This window comes from Leishmania mexicana, chromosome 16 (genome assembly GCF_000234665.1).
Source record: "Leishmania mexicana MHOM/GT/2001/U1103 complete genome, chromosome 16".
NCBI lineage: Eukaryota > Euglenozoa > Kinetoplastea > Trypanosomatida > Trypanosomatidae > Leishmania > Leishmania mexicana.
The window spans coordinates 289,334-309,768 of record NC_018320.1 but is presented as its reverse complement, the minus strand read 5'-3'; the positions used below and the strand labels follow the sequence as shown (position 1 = coordinate 309,768).

The following is a 20,435-nucleotide window of genomic DNA, read 5'->3' as shown; positions in this document are numbered from 1 at the left end:
GGCGGACCCCACTGCTGTTGCTCGGCACTTCAGCCGTGCGCGCGTAGGTGACGGCGCCAAGCCCGCTGCATTAGGCGGGTTCGCTTGCCATGCTTTGCCGCTTTTCACCTTCCTCCCCTCATCTCTCGCTGCGGCCTTCTAGAGGTGGTCTCACACGCACGGGGGGGGGCACACACGAGAGGCACACGCTGTACTCTGTCTCGTGTGCTTTATGTTTTGTCTTGTCCATTCCTACTCCACCCCTTCCCTCTTTCCACGCACTCGACCACAGGCGAGTGGCATTGCCGCTCTCCGCGAGCGCCTACACACTCATGTCGGCAAGCGTGGCTAGCCCGGCGCAGCGGTTGCCTGCTCAGAGCCAGTGGAACCTGAGCACGCCTGTCTCCGGACCACAGCACAAACTGTGCAGCAGCGTTCCTATCGTGTCGGATGCGTATTGGACACCCGACTTTGCTCACATGGAAACTGCACGACGACAGAAGCCATGGCGCTTCGACTCGCTCTTCTTCGAGTCTGTCTCAGTGTCGCTGGTGGCCACAGTGAAGATGTTTCTTCACGGCACGCGTGGCTGCCCTGACGTGTCGCAGGGCCGCTTCAACTGGTTCGAGGTGATGGGGCTCTTGATTGGGCATTTTAGCCACCGCGAGCTCATCTTGACCGACAGCTTCAGCTTGCCTGTCGCTGCGTCGGAGGTGGAGTGCAGCATGACGGAAGCTTCACAGATTTACATGGCCAACTACCTTGAATACCACCGCCGCCTCGGCAAGGCAGAACCAGGGTGTCTTGGGTGGTACCACTCCCACCCCGGCTACTCCTGCTTTCTCTCCGGGATCGATGTGACGACGCAGGAGGGCAGTCAGCAGATGCAGGATCCCTGGGTGGCGCTGGTGATTGATCCAGTTAAAACGCTACAGACTGGCCAGTTCTCCATGAAGGCGTTCCGCACGTATCCTGAGGGGGACTTTCAAGACCAGCGTTCTCGGAGTGCTTCTCACAGCGCTGTTGATGAAGCCAACCCTGCCGCGTCTTCCGCCAACGCCACCGCCTCTACTATGTCTGACGAGTACGGCCTGCCGCCGTCCAACCGCTTGAAGGAGTTTGGGATGCATGCGCACCGATACTACGAGCTACCCGTACGGATAGTGCAGAGCGCGCGCGATGCGCCACTGTGGGAGCTGCTGCAGCGACATTTCTGGCCCCTCTCGCTCTCCCTCACCTTTCCGTTCGCGCTGTCGACAAGGATTTGCCACTGCTGCTCTGCCGAGCTCGCCAAGGTGGTGTCCGCCCTGGGGGCACGGGCGCAGGACATGTGCACGCGTGAGCGGTTCCCTTTGGCATGTGATGGCTTTTCTCGTAGAGGCAGCGTGGGCAGCACGCCGCTGCTTTATCAGTCAGGCAAAGTCGCTGGAGGCGCCCAGACGCGCAGCGGCGGCGATGCCAGTGCAGACGCCGACGATGCGACAGAAATGGAGCAACGACTTCTCGCCATTACAGGCGAGGCACTTCGAGTCAGAGCGGAATCCTTCTCGTTGATCGGCGCTTCGAATCCTGTGCACGCAGAGCTGCTTGCTGCAATGCGTGTCGTTGCTGCAGCTGCAGGACCTGCCACAACAGACAAGGGACACAGCTGCACATCACCAGGGGCCGCTCGCAACACGCGAAAAGAGGCGTCCTTCTCGTCTTTGTTCACGTCCGGGCGCGATGGCCGAGTGGAGGAGGAGGAGGCGTGAGAGGGCGGCGTGTGGGGTCGTGATGGTGTGTTTCACGCGCGGAAGAAGTATGGTTGGCATCCTGCGGGATCGAGTTGGCACATGCGAGCGTGTGTGTGTGGGCTTTGTTGATTGCATCACTCTCAGCGGCGTTGTTCTCTCTATTTTCCTTTGCGCTGCTCTCTCTCTCCTTTAGACGATGACGTCTCTCCTTCAGCCCTCTCGACACCCGCCGCCTCGTGTGTTCCCATCCCATCCCACTCTCCGTCTGTTATTTGCATGCTTCGCTGCTCGTTCTGTTGCGTGCAACGTCGTTGACATCGACGAGTTCGAAGAGGTGTACACCACAGGAGGGTGCGCTCCCTACATTGCATCCGTCTCTATCATCTTCGCCTGTGAGTGTATCAACGGCAGAAAGGAGAAACACAGACAGTGACAGTGTCACGCACCGCACAGGCTCAGACAGCCATGCGGTACATCCACTGTTTCTACATGAACCGCTGAGGAGGATGAAGGCTGAGGCGCGCCGGCTGCGTCTGAGTACCGTCCAGCGCATTCAGTTCCTATGCTCTCCCTCTCCTTCTCCCAATTCGTTCGGCGGTGAACGTGGTGCTTCGTCCAACACCACACTATTTCCACTCAGCGACCGCTGTCCTCGCGCTTCTCCGTGTGCAGCCCCCCCTCTCCTCCTCCTCCTCCCCCACTGCACATACTCCATCCTCTCTCTTCCGTGCCATCTTCCTGGCTCGATTTGTCACCGTCGTTCACCTCCACGCACCTCTCCTCCGACCCGCCTGTCTCTGCCGCACGTGTACACACACAGACACAGACACAGACACCGTTCTACTGATTGTGCTCTGCCGGCGTCTCTCTCTCCCCCGCTCTGTCTCGCAGGAGCCACGTGGAGGTGCGTGGTGGTGTGTCTCTGCGCCGCTTTCCGTTTCGTGTGTTTGCCAATCTGGGGTCTCGGGATCGTCGCCGGTGGGTCATCACACTTGGACACCATGAGCGGCGGGAGCACGGCCTCGAAACTGCAGCGGTTGCTGGAGGCAGAAGGGGCCGTCATCCACTCCGCGCTGCAGGTCCGTGCGCTGCCGTCGATGGGCGGGGGTATGGGTGTGGTGCTCAAGGAGAAACTTGGAGCGGGTGCCATATTGGCTCGCTTTCCCTTTCGATCCATGATCACGGCACGAAAGGCACGGTTTAACTTGGCAATGGCGGAGGTCGCGCTTGACCAGCTCGAGGGTCAAGTGGCAACGGCTTCTACAAACGATGGTAGAGAAGGCGATAACGGGACTGCGGGGCCATGCGTGGCTACCGACGCTCTGCATGTCATCCCGTTCGCCTCGCGTGTCTGGTCCGAGTGCGAGTTTGAGATGCGAGTGCGCTCGCGACGCCTGCGCGAGTCCATTGCCGCCAAGGTGGAGGAGCTGGCGGGGGCCCTCGACAGCACCGAGACCATCGTGTGCTATGTGTTGCTCATGGCGGCCCTCTACGGCCGTTTGTCTCAGCACGCGTGCCTCCGGAGGAGTGGCGCAGACGACGGCGCTGCAGATGAGGAAGCCTCCGCCCCAGTTACGGAGGCGTGTTCGTGTGGGGATAAGGCGGGGCTGGCACCTACACTGCACTACACGCACGAGAATGCGTGGATGCGGACGTGGATTCACGCACTCCCGGCGCAGTATGACAACCTACTCGAGCTTTTCCCGGTGCCGGAAGACTTGCCGCCCTGCTTAGTGCAACACGGCACAGAGCCGGAGTGCGTGACGCGTGAGCCGAGTGTGTTGTCTGGGAATGCAACAACGGCGTCACCGCCACCTCCACTTCTTGGTCGTGTCACTGCGTACGCTAAGCCATCTGGTTGGCTCCGCTCCTACATCTCACTGCGTCGCTTTCAAGCGAGTGTGGCGCGTGAGCAGCAGGCTATTCAGGAGCGGCACGCCAAGTGCTGCGCGTCGCTGCGCTGCTTGCAGCGTCTGCCACGGGGGGTCGAGGTGGCAGGGGAGTTGGAGGGGGAAGGACATGGCGCAGCGGCGCCTCAAACTGGTGGGGTTGTCAGCTGTCGGTCTTCACCTTCTTTCAGCCAAGAGGACTGTGACCGCCGTGGGCATGGGGACGCGTGCACACTCGGTCAGTTTCTGTGGGCATTCAACACGCTGATGAGTCGCGGCTTTTACTTCCCTGAGGAGACATGGGCGATGATGCCGTTTGTAGACTACTTCAACTACGCCTTGGAGTCGAATGGGACGATGTACCCGCAAGAAGATGACCCCGAAGATCCAGAGTGCTTCACAAATCGGTTGCTGGCGAAGAACAGCCGCAACAGGATCGGCAGCGTTGCGCCGCTCATGGCTGCGGCCGCACCGCGCAAACAACAGCGGCGCACTGGGCTGCGCACCGCGCGGGTCGGGAAGGCCGCGGTGCCGCTCGCCAACTACCAAACATACGAGTTTCAGCTCGTTCAGCCGACATGCCTACCCACCGAGCAGGTGATGCTGCACTACGGTGCCTACTCGGATGTGGAGCTGCTCATGTGGTACGGGTTCACCTTGCGACCCTCGCTGTTGCCTGCGCCACAGTTGGGAGCCGCACCAGAGGGTCGTAAGCAGGGAACCATTCCGGTATTGCCTCCGTATTTGGGCGACGCCGACGGTTCCTTGATACGTGCTGCGCACGGGCTGCGGCTAGCGCTTTCTCAGTTGGCCTCCGCCACAACACGCGTGGCTTACTACCGGCGGTGTGTCGCACCGTTACAGCGGTGCGACGGCGCTGAGGCGAGCGATCCGGACGAGGAGGCGGGGTATAAAACTTGGCTCACCGCGCTTCATTGTGCCTATTGCCTGCCACTGTCTCCCATCGCTAACGCGGAGGGTAAGTACCCAGAGGCCACGCCGGGGGCCACGTGGCTCGACGAGCTACTGAGCGCGTTTGCCCAAACGCCGGCAGTGGCGGGACCAGGCGCGGATGCAGCGTCTGAGGACGAAGCTGCCTACCGCATCGATGCATGGATGCGACGCTGGGGCAGCGAGCGGTGGTCCAGGTTCGCAGCGTCGGCGTTTCCGAACATCACCAAAGGATGCGCCTTGGGAGTGCTGGGGCTGTCTCCGGTCCTTCGTGCTGCAGTTCACAGCAGCTTCTGGACCCCTACTTCAGAGCGAATATCTCTGAGTCCGGAGGAGCGCCTGCTTGTGGTGCGCGGTTTGGCGTGGGCGGAGCTGTACGTGAACATGACAGCTGCGGTGCACGCAGACGGGTTGACGACATCCTCCGTCCCCGCAAGCGTCGCCGCTGCTGAGTTTGCCCGTACGATGTCTGTGGATCAGTGGACACTGCTGCGCTTTCTCGCATTGGAGAGCACCGATGCCGCGCTGGAGGAGTACGTCGAGTACGTCTCGGAGAGCGAGGGGTAGGCAGCGATGGCGGGGAGGGAGGAAGGGTGAGCCTCGTTGATCGATGCTGCGTGCGTGTGTCTGCCCGTGTCCACATGCCTCTTACTTTCTATCTTTTCCTTTCGAGTAAATAATGCAGTGCCTCAGTGAGTCCCGAGCCCCCGCCAAGAGGGATGGTTGTGTGTGTCTGTCCGTATGCACAGTGTCGTGCCCTGCCCTCAGAGAGAGCGGAGAGGACCGAAGCGCGGCACACGAGATCCGGTGTCCGTCTTTGCACACCGACTGTTTTTGCGTCACGCACCTTTCTCGCCCGTGCGCTAGCTGCACCCGGAATGACGTATTTTTCTCTTTCCCCGGCCACCCCTCTCAGTGCGCGGTATCTCAGGGCCCAGTGCCCCCTCAACTCTGTGTGTGTGGAAGCCAAGCAGCCCCCCGTCCCCCATCCCTTCCAAATGCCGAACCACCTCTGGCGGTGACGGGCTCAAGCACCTGCGACATAGCGAGGTCAGAGCGACGTATCGCTACGGATGTCGACGGCCAGGTCGTGGCCTGCGTGGCGTCGGAGCGGCCTGCCCCAGTGAGCACGCTTGTGCCGTCCATGTGATGGGGAGAGCGTCAGCGTGACTCGAGCGTACCTCAGCCGGCCCCGACTGCCCAGTGGTGCGCGGAGGCTGAGAGCCACTCCGAGGGGGATGCACCAGGGGTGGCGCCCGGCACGATGGCAGGGGGGGGAGCGGCTGCGAGGCGACGTGCGAGACGGCTGTTGGTGCGTAGAGCTTGAGGCGGTGGGGGGGCGTGCTCCCTGATGACCGAGTCGGCGCACTGCTGCACCGTGTGTGTCTAAGGGCCTCTTCGCACCACGCGGTGGGGGTGGGGGGCCTGTGGGAAGGGAGGGCCCGGGGACAGGGTGGTGTTGAGCGTGTGTTGTATGGCAGAGGGGGACATGGCCTCACGCTGTAGAAAGGGAAACATCATATCCCTTCTCTTCCCAGTTTTTGTTCGCTACGTCCTCAACGAACGTATGTCCACGTGCGCGCGCTTGGATGCATGGCGCATCCGTCCACACCGCCGCGTCGTGTGGATTCCCTGCGCGTCTGCATCCTTTGGCATGTAAAGGGCGTCGCTGGTGTGTGTGTGTGCGCCTCCTCCCCGGATGAAGTGAATTCTTTCGCTGCTCTCTGTTATCATAGTCGTCTCATCGTTTCTCGTCGACTTGTCGCGAGCTTCACGCGCTCCCGAACGCCGTCTCTGTGCCTCCGCTCAGCTCTCAAATATGTAAGTTGGCGAAAGCCGGGCACACACAAAGCATACATATCTTGCTTCTCTATCATCGCAAACAGCGAATATATTACTCGCCGCGGCTGCCGACCATCACTCCCTCCACGCCGCGGACTTGAAGAGAAGCTGGGCATCTAAAAGCGCGCTTGCTATCAACGAGCACACCGTACTACATAGGCAAAGAGCCCACCAAAATGCAGTGCCGGCTGGGCTCTCTAGGTGGCGGGCGCATGCAGACTTTCCTGTTGGGGCGCATAGGAGGTACCGCGCTGTGCCATAGGCGACTCTTTCAAAGTACGGCGGCCGCTGGTGCTGGAACCAGCACCGCCGCGGCTGTGAACACCAGCCGTCTCTCGGACAGCGGTGCAAAGGCGTCTGAGTTGTCAGACACGTTGTTGCACACCCAGCAGCTCTACAAATCGTTTCACAAGGGCCGGGGTACGACTCCGATCCCCAAGTCGTACAAGGAGCCCAGGGCTGGTTCCCGCGTCGCTCCTGCTAGCGAGGCCGATGCCGCTTCATCTGCAGCTGCCGCAGCGGAAGCGCCGCCGCCGCTGTTGGGTGCGCGCTCGTCCTGCACCGAGGACGCCGGCCCCGTTCCCCAGCGGGGACTTTCGCCGCTTCAGAAACGGCAGCTGCAATTTCGCAATAAGGCTGCCTTTGTCCTTACCCCACAAGCTCTCCGGCGTGTCAAGTACCTCCTCGGGCAGTACGCGACAGCGCACTCGGCCGCGGCGGCCAAGTTGCCGTTGACCAGCGACGCATCTGATGAGGTCCCTTCTGGGATTCGCATCGGTGTGCGGCGGCGCGGCTGCAGTGGGTACAGCTACACGGTGAACTACCACTTTGACTCGGCGCAGCGTAGCGGCGAGGGTGCGACCCCATCGCGCAAGATGGCCGGCTTGATGGAGGACTTGGCTGTGGAGCAGGATGGTGTCAAGGTTGTCGTGGACGCTGATGCGCAGTTCTACGTGATTGGCACGGAGATGGACTACGTCGTAACCAACGTGGAGGAGAAGTTCACCTTCAAGAATCCAAATCAGAAGTACAGCTGCGGCTGCGGGGAGAGCTTCATGCCGTATGACGCGGATGACATGGACACCGGGTAGCGGTGCGACAAGCATGAAGGCGAGGGGTGGGTGGGGGGAATTGGGGTGAAGAGCTGAACACGCGAAGCCTCTACGCGTCTATGACCCCACTTCTTTTGGCCCCCGCACGGGGAGTAGGACGCGTAGGGGCGAGGGCAGTTGAATGCTGGCGTCGTTGTGTGTGTGTGGTGTGTGTGTGTGTGTCTGTCGGTGTGTGGGATGCGTGGGCTTTCGGAGGACGAGAGTTTCCCGAGCTCCCTTTTCTGATTTCTTTTGTCGTTTTCTCTGCACGTACACGCTGTTCTCGTGTGCCGGCGTGGGCGTGGGCGCGGGCGCGGGGTGTGGCCCCGTCGCTTGCCTTCTTCTGTCGCCTCTTGGTGCTGTGCTTCCTTGTTGTCGCAGCTGCATTCACGCCTCGCTTCCTTTTCCGAATGTCGTGCGTCCCCTTCTCGCGCATGGACTGCCTTGTATCACGGTTTGTTGCACAGATGCTCGCAGACGCACGCACTGTAGTGTGCGCCTGGGAGTGTGCCACGCTCCACTCATGCCGTTGGATGGGTTTCTGTGCGCGCTTCCATCTACAGACGTGGATGCGCTTCCTCTTGCTTCCTCAGCACACGTACCCACCCACCCACCCACACACACACATACGTCAATGTAGGCACTGAAGCACGCACACAACATTCACCTGTACGCTCCTTCGTAGCAGGGCATCACTATTCTTGCTGACAACTACAGCAGCTCATGTATTCTCCTGCAAAGTGTTTCCTCTACCTTCCCTGTGCGCGTGTAACGACGCAGACACGGACTGATCGAACAGACGAGGGAGGGGAGGAGAACAGAGAGAGACCGCTTGGGCACGCTTGGACGTGGGTACGGCGAGGACACCCTCGCTTCTTGTGCTTGCTTCCCCTTCGCCGCTCACGGGCACGTTAATACATCCACTCCCAACGCTCTCCGCAGTGGTGCGGCGGGGGCGGCGGGGGGGTATGGACCATGAACCCCTCGCTGTGCGCCGCTTGTAGTGTGTTCTGGAGTGCTGCTGCATGCGCATATCCTACATCACTGCACACCACGCAAGGGCCATCCGGGGAGATGCCATGGCGCCTGTGCATGTGCATAGCAACTCCCCTATCCCAATTTCCTCATGTCTTTGGCGGCCATCATTCCCCCTCCTCTCTCTCTGTGTGTGCTTTCCGTTGCCGCTTCTCGGGTGATCGCGCATCTCACGTTCCTCTGCCGTTCCTCACCGCTGCCCTTCAGTATCGCTTCTAGGGGGGAGGCGGTCTCTCTTCACCTGTACGCGTGCGTGTGGTTGTGTGGGGCTGAGCGCTTCCGCCCCCTCGTCAAGTACGTACTCAGCAGATGCGTGTGTGGGCGTGCGAGTGAGCACACACATACACACCAGCAACGAAAGACCGTTGTGTTCTCCGTCATGTTCACCTTGCGCATCGCCGGCGACGTGGACGGCGTGAAGCGCAACATCGAGGTGTCCTTCCCACACCGCCCGTCTCTTCAGCAAGTGTGCACCGTTGCGGAGACGATTTTGCCACTGCGAGAGCGGAGTGATCGCCGGCAGTGGCACCGAACGTGGGCGGCAGCGACGCAGGGTTCGGGAGACGACACCGCTAGCACTGCAGCGTCTTCCAGAACTCCAGCTGATGCCTGCCCGCGCGCCGCAGCCCCGGCGGTTATATATACTGTTGAGTCACTGGTCTACTTGAACAGGGCCACTCATGAGTGGGAAGGGCTTTACAGCGCCTCTCAGCTCACGTCGGGGTCACAGGTGTACTGCTTCTCCCCTCTGCAGCACCGCCGGGTGGCCGTGGCCATGGGGAGAGGCTCAAGCTCTGCCCTGCCCTCCCCGTCTTCTGCATTTCCTGTACGAGAGGAACACGTGAGTGAGGCCGAGTCGTCAAGCTTGCAGGTCCGTGCGAGTTTACCTCCCGGAACCGGGGTTCAACAGACCCGGGGCGACCTCGATCGCCCAGGCGTCATTCCAGAGCCGCAGCAACGCCTTGTCTGGGACTGCGCCAGTGGTGCTCGAGGCGGCGTTTGTCAGAGACGAAAGGGCGTGGATGGAGACTTCAGCCACGCCGACTCTGCCTCTCCCTTGCCGATGCAGGCAAGTGCGCGGAACAGCAGCAATATGGCTCACGCCATTGCCGCTGGATTGCGCCGAAGGCGCGCCTCGCCTACTTTTTCGTCGCGCAGTCGCCGTCTCTCATCCCTGTCACCCTCCAGCGCTGCTCCGCTCGGTGCCTCAGCGTGGTCAGGCCTTTCACCCACAGCAGGGGCGGCACCTCGAACGGTGGACAGGGCACGCTCGCCGTCTTTTCACTTCACCCCCACTGTCTCCACTCCTCCCCAGCATGCTGCCGTCGGCCGTGTCCGCTCTACGTCCCTGCCCACCCGCAAAGACTGCAGTAGTCTTGCGGAGGCGCAATCACAGAAGGCGTCACCATCGCGGCGGCATTCGACCTTGTCGAGGCTGCGCGATGATGGCTACACTTTTCTCTCGGACTTGCAAGAAGGCTGGTCTTCGTTACTGCTCAGCGGCGAGGGCGGGTGCGGCAACCGCTACGCCCATCTCGGCGATCGCCTGGCTTTGCTGTTCGATGTTTTGGTGCACCTTGACCCTCAGGAGGGTGGCGCAGGGCAGCGGCAGTACATCCTCTTGAGGGACTTCTATCTCCTCGCCTCCTGCGTCACTTCCCCTTCCGCCGCTGCCGCTGCTCATCCTCGCCAAACGTACGCTTCGATGAGCATCTATGGCACATCCATCCCGTCGACAGTCATGGACATCACGGCAGAGCTGGATGCACGGCTGCATTGGACCTGGGACGACGTCGTGCGGCACGCGGACAAGGATCGTGATGGCTGCATCGCATACGGAGAGTGGATCTCATTCGGCATCGAACACCCAGAGGTGATTCAGCTGCTATGCCGCGCTGTTCACGCACTACTCCTGCGCGAGGCAGCCTCGCCAGGCGGTCGTTACGCCGACAGACGCGCCAGCCCAGGTGCGCAGACTCCGCTGTTGGCGCCCTCCGGCCACCTCTTTTCTCACGGGATCTCCTCCGTGGGGCATCTGGGAGACCGGACTCGAAACAGCGATGCCGAGCTCTTCTCAAGCGTCTTGCAATGCTGGCGTATGCATCGAGGCCAGACCAATGACACCGACAGCGACAGAAGTAGAGTGATGCGTGCCACGGAAGTGCATAAACGGCATGCTAAGCGTTGCGAGGCGTGTCGCGAGCTGCAGGCCGAGCTTTCCGAGGGTTGCCGCGGGAGAGTATCTGCGCAAGCAAACATTGCATTCGCCCTGAGGCACTGAGATGTGAGAGGCTACGTGTGCGCCTGTGGCGATGGTGGTGGTGCTGCTTGGTGCAAGCTCGGCTCTCCTGCGTGGAGCGGAGCGCTCTCTACTGTGTGTGAGAAAAGTGGCCACGTGTATGGCGTGTGAGTGCCCCCGATGTGCGCATCGGTGTATGAAGCTCACACTGCCCTCGGTGTCTTCTCCACGGACCTCGCTTGCGCTGCCGTCTACGGCCGCCATCTTATCGACATCGACACGCATGGAGGCGCTCCAGTGCAAGCGCTATAGCTCCATCTTTTCTATACATGCACACACCAGGCAAGTGCCTCTCCTTGTCCGTTTAAGGGGGGGGGAGGAGCCTCGCTCACCCCCATGCCTGCCCTGCTGGGCTGCCGTTGGCTGCGCGAAGAAAACAAAAACAACCCGCCCCGCCCCCTTCCCCTAAACTCCCCCCACACAGTGAAACACCCTCTCACGGTCTCTCTCTCGCTCGAGGCCTTTTCTTTCCTTGGGTGTGTCCCCCCGCGCTCCCCCGCGAACTTTTGGCACTGTCCCAGGTGTGGACGCTGAGAGGGGCTGGGCGTGTGTGTGCCGTTACGGAAGGCCTGCCGCGATGGCGTGTCGCGAGCGCTCTTCATCCATTCTTTTTCGACGTCTTCCCCTGTACCCCCCCTCTCCTCCATCTCTCTGCCCTGTCTTTCACGACAGCGAGAAAGACGGAGCATACGGCGCAAGCGCGCACACGCACACACACACAGCCATACACGAGCCACATATTGCACATGCCACCGCCGTCGAATCAGTTTCTCGTAGGACAGCGCGCGAGTCGGCTGTACGTCAGCCGCGTCTCCAGACTCTTCTTTGCGCAGCTAGACAAGGGCTTTGCCTCCCCGTACGTGCTGCTCGCCTCCGGCGTATTCTTCTCGTACTTGGCATGGCAGGTAACGGAGCATTACGTTCGGCCACGCCAGGAGCTGCTGGCGCAGCGCCGCCCAGTCCAGCGCGTCCCGTTCGAGTCGTCGCACAACGTGTTCTGGGGTTTTGCCAACCCCGGCGAGGCCGGCGTTTCCGCTTCTGTCGGCCGCGCACCAGATGTCGAGGACGTTGCGAGCAACTTGTTCCTGCCGCAGTCGGCGAACGAAGGGCAGGAGGAGGCGATGCGCCGCCCGCAGCTGCTCTTCAGCGAGGCGAGCGAGTTGCACGAGCGGCCGTCCGCGGCGAATCCCTCTGGCGAGGTGGACGTTGTCTGCCTCGAACTCTCTGAGTTCTCCCCCGCGCTGCGCGACGACGTCTACTACCGCAGCGTGCACTACGTCCCGGCACAGGGTAGGTCAGCTGCGGCCTCTTCAACGGGGTATCAAGGGTCCTTGCCGAAGGAGTCGAAGCAGGCAAGTAGCAGCAGCGGCTCGAGCTGGAAGTCGATGATGAGCCCCGGCGAGGTGGGCGCGACTTGCTCTGCTTCTTTTGGCGTCTCATCGGCCACTGCATCTTCACCGACCACAGCGGAGGTGGAAAAGGTCACGTCAACCACGGACTACTTCCAGTTTATGCCTGGCCGAGGCGATGAGGTGATACATGGCATGATCAAGTGCAAAGGCGTGACGACACAGAACAACTGCGTCCCCTATGCCGGGCACCTCGAGGAGGAATACGCGCGCAAGCTCATGCTGACGCTCGGGCCTGTGCACATCCTGCGCGACGCCACCCAAACGATGTTGCCGCGGCGCTTCTCTTTTGTCAAGCAGGTACCCGTCGAGACGCTGGTACTCGGCATGCACTCGGGCGAGATGCCACGGTGGCTAAGCACGTGCTACCCGAATTTCAAGGTGCATGTGGTGGAGAAGGATGGCACGCTGGTGCGGCTGTGCAAGCGGTTTCTGGGTTTTCAGGAGTCGAGCAACCTCACGGTGCACGTCGACGACCCTGTCGAGTACGTGCGGCGCCAGGCCGTCATGACAGCCTACGGCAACACGGCCGACAGCGAGGTCAAGCCATATGAGTTGGTGCTGATTGATGCGATGGACGGTGCGGGGCGACTAAGCACGGAGTACGGCCGCCTGGAGTTCATCAGTAACATCCGCCGCATCATGAGCAACAACGGTTGCGTCGCCGTCACTCTCCCTAACAAGGATGCTGGGTTTGTCTTCAACATGGTGCAGAACTGGCGCATGGCGTTTGCAGGGCGGCCGGTGGTGCTGGTGCACTGCGTGACGTCGCCCTGCACGATCCTCATGACTTTCCAGGACACCGCCACGCGTGGCAAGGCGAATATCGGCAGTGTCGCCAAAGTGGAGGAGTTTCAGGATGTGCTGCGGGAGCACATTCGGCATTACGGTGCGGACCGCGTGCAGTTCGACATCACGCGTGAGGTGAGCGCGTCCAACTTCAGCGTGCTGAACCCAGAGCAGACGTACGGGATAGAGGTGTACCTGCCTGCCGGCCACCCCGCGATCCTTGCGGCGAGGCACCAGGAGGTGCAGGAGGCGATGCTGCGCAAGAGTCGCAGCCAAGGCTGGGGCGCGTGGTTGCGCCGCATAACCAGAACAACACTGTCGGCGAGTCAGCGCAGCGATCTTGATGGCGACTGAGGAGACGCCGAGGCGCATGTATGTGTGTGTGTAGGCGGGTGTGTGCACGCGCCTCTGTGCGGGAGTGGGGTTGGTGGGGTTGGAGACGGGTCCGGTGCGCATCCATCCTGCATCTCCCACCCAGACGGAACCTCTTCCACGAACACCCGCCTCTTTTGCTTCCGGCTGCTGTGCAGCCGTGTCTGCTCGCTGCCTCTCCCTCTCTGCGAGTCGGCCAGGCTCTCATTCTCGTTTTATCGATACTGTGTCTTGCGACCTCTGGTATCGCTTCTCGGAGGAGGACGTGTCTGTGCGCTTCCTCCTTTTGTGTGGAAGAGCTACCTGCGCGCATGCACGCGCGCATGGGATGCATGTATGCGCCTCAGAGGGAGCGACAGACCGAGAGAGCGGGAGAGAGCGAATTCGCGTGGAAATTTTGATTTAACGGTTAGTGTGGAGGAAGGGGGAGGGAAGGGGGAGAGAGATGAGTCGGGTCGTACTTGCTGCGATCATGCGGCAGCGTGCAACCATCCGTATGGCGCCCCTCCCTTGCACTGCCTTCTCCGGGTGTGCTACTGGGTATCGCTGCAACGCCAAATGCGGCCGTCTGCTGTCTTCCATACTTCCTCTTTGTCCTCTCCGTCTTTTGTTTTTGGCACTGGTGGATAATGTCATCACGGCGCTGCCCCCCCTCCTCGCAGCGGCACACCTCTCCCTCTCTTCTACATTGTTGCTTCACCGCCTATTATCCCAGCGTAGCAGCGCGTGCTTGTGCGCACATTGGATCTCCGTTGCGGGTGGCAGCAGGCCCACTCTAGATGTCTCAGCCCACGCGTGAGAGGACGTAGCACTCACTCCCACCCCCCCGTAGCCGTGGGGAATTTTCGTTACTTGGCGAGTATCGTGACGCGTTTCTATCGAACAGAGTGACGCGCCCTTCACGGTGCGAACGACTTGCCCTGATTTCTCTCACCCCCTTCCTCTGCACACAGGAAGGCGTTTGCTCAGCGGCTCACAAGCGGCTTCGGCTTCGCGGACACGTGCGCTCGGCTACTTGCCTGCGTTGGCGCTTTTTTGGGCGCACTGCCTCTGGCTCAGCACCCGCCCGCCTCCTTCCCCATCGGGCAGCCCGAAGAAGGACAAACAACAACAAAACGGGACCGAGGCGGTGGACGAGCGGAAGGCCTAAAAAAGGTGAGCGAGCAGTTCTCTCGCTTGGACGGAGGCGCACACACCCCACTCACACACACACATATATATATATACACACGTGCACTGCAGAGAACACACACACACACAAATTATTTGCTTTCATATTTTTCCTCGTTGTTCCCCCCCTCCTCCCTCTCCCCAAGCGAAAGCTTGGCGCCGCAAGAATGGACATTCTAGGCGTGGCATTCATCGCCGTCAGCAAGGTGATCGTGGCGGTGCTCGTCGGTGTGTTCACGATCAACTTGATCCCGAGCAACACGATAACGCTGCACAACTTTTCCTTCCTAATCTCCACGGTCCTCCTCACATCCCTCACCCTGTCGAACACGGCTAAATCGATCGACCTCGATGTACTTTTTCGGTGCAGTATTCTCATCTTTTTTTCGCTGATCTCGATCGCGTCTGGCCTCTTGTGGGGCATTGTTCTCGACGTGCTGTTCTTCCGGGTGGACCCCAAGTACTCGGGTATTCCCGAGGAGCTGCGCAAGGACGTGAGGCTCGGCCTCCTCTATGATTATGTGACGGATGACGGCGCCGACGCCGACGCCTCGCCGCCGTCGTCGTCCACTACGAAGGAGACTGGCACCAAGAAGAAGAAAAAGAAGAAGACGAGCGTCCCGTACGTGGTGGTGGTGCTGAGCGAACACTTTCGGGAGGTCGGCGTCACTGGGAGCGAGATCGTGAATGCGTTGGAGGCGCCGGATGAGCGGCAGGAGGACTGCGTCGGGTACAGGTACGCCGCGTGGGTCGGCTGCTCTACGCAGAACGGTGTCACGCTGCCTCTGTCGCTCATGTCGAATGTCGCGAGCTCCATCTCGTTCATTGACATGGCGCACAGCGCCGCCTATATTTTTGTGTTCAGCATCAGCTACATGCTGTTCCTCTGGTCTGCGTGCCCAGCCTTTGTGGAGGCGGGGCAGAAGGCTGTCCAGAAGCAGCGGCTGATCCGCGAAATCCTGCTCAAGCACAAGCGGATGATGAGCCGATGCGATGCCACGACGCAGACTCTCTCTCTGCCCGTCAGCCAAGTACTGGAGAACGATGCGGACCTCGAGGAGGACATCGAGGTCGATGGCTGTGACGCCGAGGCGGGGCAGGCCAGTCCTCTGGAGGTGCAGGTGAACCGTTTCACCCAGCTCTACCTCGCCGACTCGGCGCTGTCGCTCAGCAGCACAAGGTCCCTGGAGGCTGGTGACGCTGCCAAGACAGATTCTTGCAGTAGTCGCGCACGCCGCCACGTTCACTCCGCCACGTACTCCTTCGACCTGACCTCGTCATTCCAGAACTCCTTCACGCAGACGGCGAGAAACTTCGTCCGCGCCAGCGGCAAGCGTGGTGCGGCTGAGGTGACGTTCAAGCTACCTGGCACACCCGCTGCCAGGAGCCCCAACACGGCTGACGCGTGCGCGTTCGCGATGGCGACAGCGGTGCAGTTCCCGTACGACTGGGCCGCCGCCGGCTTCATCCGCTTCAAGTACGAGAGCGAGATGAAGGCCCTCAAGAAGAAGTCCGCGTCACAGAAGGTGCAGCAGCTCGGACGCGCCTCCTGGGCGCTCATCAAGAAGCTCATGACGAGCCCGCCCTTCCTCTCCGTACTGCTGGGCATCTTCATCGGCATCGTTCCGCCCGTGCGCAGGCTGTTTGAGCATTGGCCACTGTCGATGGTGATGGACGCCATCAGGCTGCTTGGCGAGGGCTCGATTCCGTCGTCGCTGCTGCTGCTCGGCGCAAACCTTGCCGGCTCCTCCTCGGCCAATGCGGCTGGGCCGGCCGAGGTGTACCTCCGCCACGCTGAGCAAAACACGGAATACCCGCTGCTCCCAGAGGAGTGGCAGCTGCTTGGCGAGGATTTGACGTACGCCCGGTGGTATGATGCGCAGCACACGAACATAGTGTTCAACTCGCACGAGTCCTTCTCGCTTCAAACGCTGATGCAGCGTGGGCACCTGACTGCGTCGATGATGCCCGGTGGCGCCAATGCTGCCTCCGCGGTGCCGATGGCCGAGGGCACCGACGAGGAGGGCGACGGCGCCAAGATGGGCACGTTCATTGACGGCGTGCAGCGCACGCTGTCTCTCAAAGGCATCCGGCCTGCATTTGTGTGGGGCATCATCATCTTCCGCATGCTCATCTCCCCGACGTTCAGCTACTTCCTCCTCATCTTTCTTATCGACAAGATGCCGTTTCTCTTCGGTGGTCGGGGGTCGCTGGACAAGACGCTCATCATGGTGCTCATGGTGGAGCTGGCGGCGCCGACCGCCATCAACAGCACGCTGCTGTTCAACGCATACAAGTTTATGAGGTACCAGTGGGCAAAGATGCTCTTCTTCCAGTACATCCTCTCCATCTTGTCCATGGTGATGTGGGCCTCCATCGGTTTGAGCTACGTGACGTCGTTGTAGCGCACATGTGCGAGGACTCCACGAGGGGGACGGGTCAGAGAAAGATTCTCGGCAGCAGCCCAGGAATGCATGCTTCTCGCTCGAAAAGCGACGGGAGGCCGAGGGGCAAGACCGGGGGGATGCCGAGAAAGGGGTGTGTGCGGGCTGACCAAGAAGTAAACCACCTCCTGGTGACTAGGCATGCGCCACTCGCAGCTCGTGGAGGCAGCTCTTTGCCGCTCTTTCATTCTTTATCGTTTCCGAAAGTGTTGACCGATGCTGCCGGTTCTGCAGGAGGGGTTGCACACACAGGCTGGCACGCACATGGGCAGCTGCTCTTGGGCCTCACTCCTTCTCCATACGTGCCTGCGGGGGCGATGGGTTGGTGGTGGTGGGGGGTGGCGGTGCCGGTGATTCGGGGGTCTTGTCGCTTACACTATTGCTGCCGTGGGACCGGCGTTGGTCATGATGGTGGAGGTTATTGTTGCGGCGTCGACGGCTGCCGGGCGCGGTGAAGTGAATGGTCAGTCTCCTCTTCGCTCTCTCTCGCTCACCCTTTGGGCTGTGCGAGACGTATCGCTGATCATGACTCACCAACAGCCGTTGTCAGCAGCCACTGCAGTTGCGCATGCTCGAGCGCTAGCAATGATTCCCCATTCATCGACGCGTCGTGCACCACACGAGAAGAGAATGACAAGATAGACGTACCACAGATGCACACGCATAAGCGCAGGCACGCGCGCACGAACGGAACGCCTCACCGTCCGAGTCGTCGCGTCCTCCCCCTTCCCCGTGCGCCTTTGCTCATGTGGGTGGGAGGCTACGCGTGCGCGTGCGTGACTGCCGCGTGGGCGTCGGCGGCGCCTCGCGTGCGCGCTTTCCTTCTGATCGTTGGCCCGCGGATTCTCGCCTTGGATGATGAGGGGGACTGGCCGCCTCCTCTCCTTTCGATGTCTCTGTGCGCCACTCACCTCCTCTTCGTTTAATTGTTGTTGCACCGTCATCTCCCCGCTCCACGAGATTACAGGCGCGCACGCACGCCACCGCACCGTCACCCACGCGGACTTACGCACTCGTCTGCCGTCCTTCGCCGTCCTCTTTCCCTCACGGATTGTCGCCAGCGCCACCCGTCCGCGCTGCCTCTCAAGCCGATGGTGCAGAGGAGCTCACTTGTGCAGCTGGCGTGTCTTGTAGCAGCGCTTTACTCCAGCTGTGTGAGCACTCCAGTGAGCTCGGCTATAGCCGCTGCTGCTCCTGCAGCTGCGGGCGATACCGCCATCGGTAGCGGGCACAACACCTCGATAACTGCGGCTTCTCCTCCCCCGCTCTTTACTGTCTTCGGGTACTTGCCCGAGTACCGTCAGGACTCGTTCCACTACGAGGCCTTCTTCAACGCAGGGTTGACGCATCTTATCTTCTTCAGTGCCGAGGTGGACCCCGCAACGCTGCGTCTCATCCATGTGGATGACCGGCTGCCATCGGGCGACGAGTGGGCCCGGATCCGCCGGCTGGCAGACCTGCACGGTGCACAGCTGATGCTCTGCATCGGTGGTGGTGGCCGCAGCGCGGGGTTTGCGGACCTCGTTGGGGACACGGTGCGGCGGCGAGCGTTCATAGAGGAGGTGAACGCGGTGCTGCTGGCACGAAAGCTCGACGGCATCGACTTCAACTGGGAGTACCCGCAGACGATGACAGAGTGGTTGAACTTTGGCCGCTTCCTGATGGAGCTCCGGTCTTCCCTGGGCTATGCGGCTGCTGCAGGCGACGAACACGCAGGTAAACCGGCTGGTGAGCGGCGCCACCGCCTCCGAGTGCGGCGCGCTGTCTTGTCCATGGCCCTCCATCCCCACCCATCTATGGCAGCCGTACTGCAGTCCGCTCGCGTGCTCCACTCGCTCGACTATGTGCACTTGATGGCGTACGACCACGCTGTCGGGACCGGGCCACACAGCTCCGTCGAGTACGCCGCCTCAGTGCTCAGTGAGGGGACGATCGGTCTCTTTAACGAGGGTATATACAACAGGCGTCTTGGGCAGATGCACCAGCGGCCGCGCATCATTCAGGACCACCGCCGCAAGCTCACCCTTGGGATCCCCTTCTATGGCCGTCATCGGGAGGACAGGCGACTACAGCCTGAGGCGTACGACCGGCTCTGGCTCTTCATCCAAGAATGGGCTAGCAAGAACCACCCGACATGGGTCGAGGGAGGTGCGGAGCTGCGGGCATTGAGCGAGTATGGCGGGTACAGCTTCACCGGCTACGACGATGTGAAGCGCAAGATGCGACTGGCACGCGCTGCTAACTTGTCTGGGATAATGATCTGGGAGCTGGGCCAGGATGTGCCACCGGGGACTTCGCCCATGTCGCTCATGACTGCCGTTCACGAGCAGCTGGCCGACTGGGGGTTGCTGACTGACAGCAGACATGGTAGTGGTGGCAACGTGAATAGCGGTAATGCATACGATTGTCCGCAACCACTGCCGCAGGATTCATCTCCCGACGTGGCTGAGGACCGCGATCTATGAAAGGCAGAAGGACACAAGCGTGTCCTGCATCCCATAGCACACGCAGACAATGCCGTGCTTCAACGCTTTTCTGCTGTTGCATCAGCGTCCCTCACACGCACACGCACACACACACCCACACACGTGAGCACATCGCCAGGGGTCCCCAGCACATATTACCGGAGGAGAAAGTGGGAAAAGAGAAGGTGCCTGCGCCGCGCACCGCTCTTTCTGCAGACCACCCAGCAAAGCGAGGGAGGGAAGGGGGAGGGGGAGGCTATCGCATCCATCCGCTCTCCCCTAGAGCCTCTCAGGCGGCTCTCTCGTCTCTGGCGCCTGACTCAGGTGCGCACATCGTGTCCTTTTGGGTCGTCTGTCGGCCACTGTTGATGCCGTGCGTTTCACACGCACAGCTATATCTATATCTTTGCTCTCTCGCCCCCGCCAGTCTGCGCCTCTCACGACCTCCCCCATCACCGGTCATCATCATCATCGTCACTGAGGGCACACCCATCCCGCCCTCATCTACCTTTCTCCCTCCCTTATATTGCAGCTCTCTCTCTTCGACACCATCTCTATAAATACACACGCACGCACACGTCTTCGCCCCCCCCCCCCCCCCACCTCACCTCTTCCCCCGGTAAAAAAAAGGACGCCCGGATCACGGGCACCACTGTTCGCATCCCTCTCTGTTCTAGTTTCACTATCCTCTCATCAGCCTGGAGAAGACGCACGGCGAGATCCGGCGAGCAGGTCAGTAGCGGCATCTGCGCGCACGCAGAGTTAGGTGTGTCTTTCGTGTCTTTGCCAGCGAAAGGTGATCCGCGCCCTTTGTCGCACACACGCACGCGCACACGCCATGAGTGGGACATACATGCGTGGACTGTACGCATGGAAATGTGTTGAGGTGACTCTTAAAGCTTCTTGCTGATCCCCCTCTCCTCCCCCTCTCGCGCTCACTGCAGGTGGCGATCGAGGCCGTTGTGGT

The 20,435-nt window shown here is 61.0% G+C and overlaps 7 protein-coding genes across 7 annotated transcripts; all 7 read left to right on the top strand.

Annotated features, from left to right (window-relative positions):
* Positions 1-311: 311 nt before the first annotated feature.
* LMXM_16_0850 (metallo-peptidase, Clan MP, Family M67) lies at positions 312-1,730 on the top strand (the record flags this gene model as incomplete). The annotated part of the gene is made up of 1 exon (XM_003873722.1): positions 312-1,730. One exon carries the CDS (start codon positions 312-314, stop codon positions 1,728-1,730), a length of 1,419 nt encoding a protein of 472 aa, XP_003873771.1.
* Positions 1,731-2,713: 983 nt separating this feature from the next.
* LMXM_16_0840 (conserved hypothetical protein) lies at positions 2,714-5,119 on the top strand (the record flags this gene model as incomplete). The annotated part of the gene is made up of 1 exon (XM_003873721.1): positions 2,714-5,119. The coding sequence occupies one exon, from the start codon at positions 2,714-2,716 to the stop codon at positions 5,117-5,119; it is 2,406 nt and encodes an 801-aa protein (XP_003873770.1).
* A 1,487-nt stretch (positions 5,120-6,606) lies between these two features.
* LMXM_16_0830 (conserved hypothetical protein) lies at positions 6,607-7,485 on the top strand (the record flags this gene model as incomplete). The annotated part of the gene is made up of 1 exon (XM_003873720.1): positions 6,607-7,485. One exon carries the CDS (start codon positions 6,607-6,609, stop codon positions 7,483-7,485), a length of 879 nt encoding a protein of 292 aa, XP_003873769.1.
* A 1,126-nt stretch (positions 7,486-8,611) lies between these two features.
* LMXM_16_0820 (conserved hypothetical protein) lies at positions 8,612-10,801 on the top strand (the record flags this gene model as incomplete). Its single annotated transcript, XM_003873719.1, has 1 exon — positions 8,612-10,801. The coding sequence occupies one exon, from the start codon at positions 8,612-8,614 to the stop codon at positions 10,799-10,801; it is 2,190 nt and encodes a 729-aa protein (XP_003873768.1).
* A 764-nt stretch (positions 10,802-11,565) lies between these two features.
* On the top strand, positions 11,566-13,371 carry LMXM_16_0810 (conserved hypothetical protein; the record flags this gene model as incomplete). The annotated part of the gene is made up of 1 exon (XM_003873718.1): positions 11,566-13,371. One exon carries the CDS (start codon positions 11,566-11,568, stop codon positions 13,369-13,371), a length of 1,806 nt encoding a protein of 601 aa, XP_003873767.1.
* Positions 13,372-14,726: 1,355 nt separating this feature from the next.
* On the top strand, positions 14,727-16,964 carry LMXM_16_0800 (conserved hypothetical protein; the record flags this gene model as incomplete). The annotated part of the gene is made up of 1 exon (XM_003873717.1): positions 14,727-16,964. The coding sequence occupies one exon, from the start codon at positions 14,727-14,729 to the stop codon at positions 16,962-16,964; it is 2,238 nt and encodes a 745-aa protein (XP_003873766.1).
* A 1,130-nt stretch (positions 16,965-18,094) lies between these two features.
* LMXM_16_0790 (chitinase) lies at positions 18,095-19,468 on the top strand (the record flags this gene model as incomplete). Its single annotated transcript, XM_003873716.1, has 1 exon — positions 18,095-19,468. One exon carries the CDS (start codon positions 18,095-18,097, stop codon positions 19,466-19,468), a length of 1,374 nt encoding a protein of 457 aa, XP_003873765.1.
* Between the last annotated feature and the right edge of the window lie 967 nt (positions 19,469-20,435).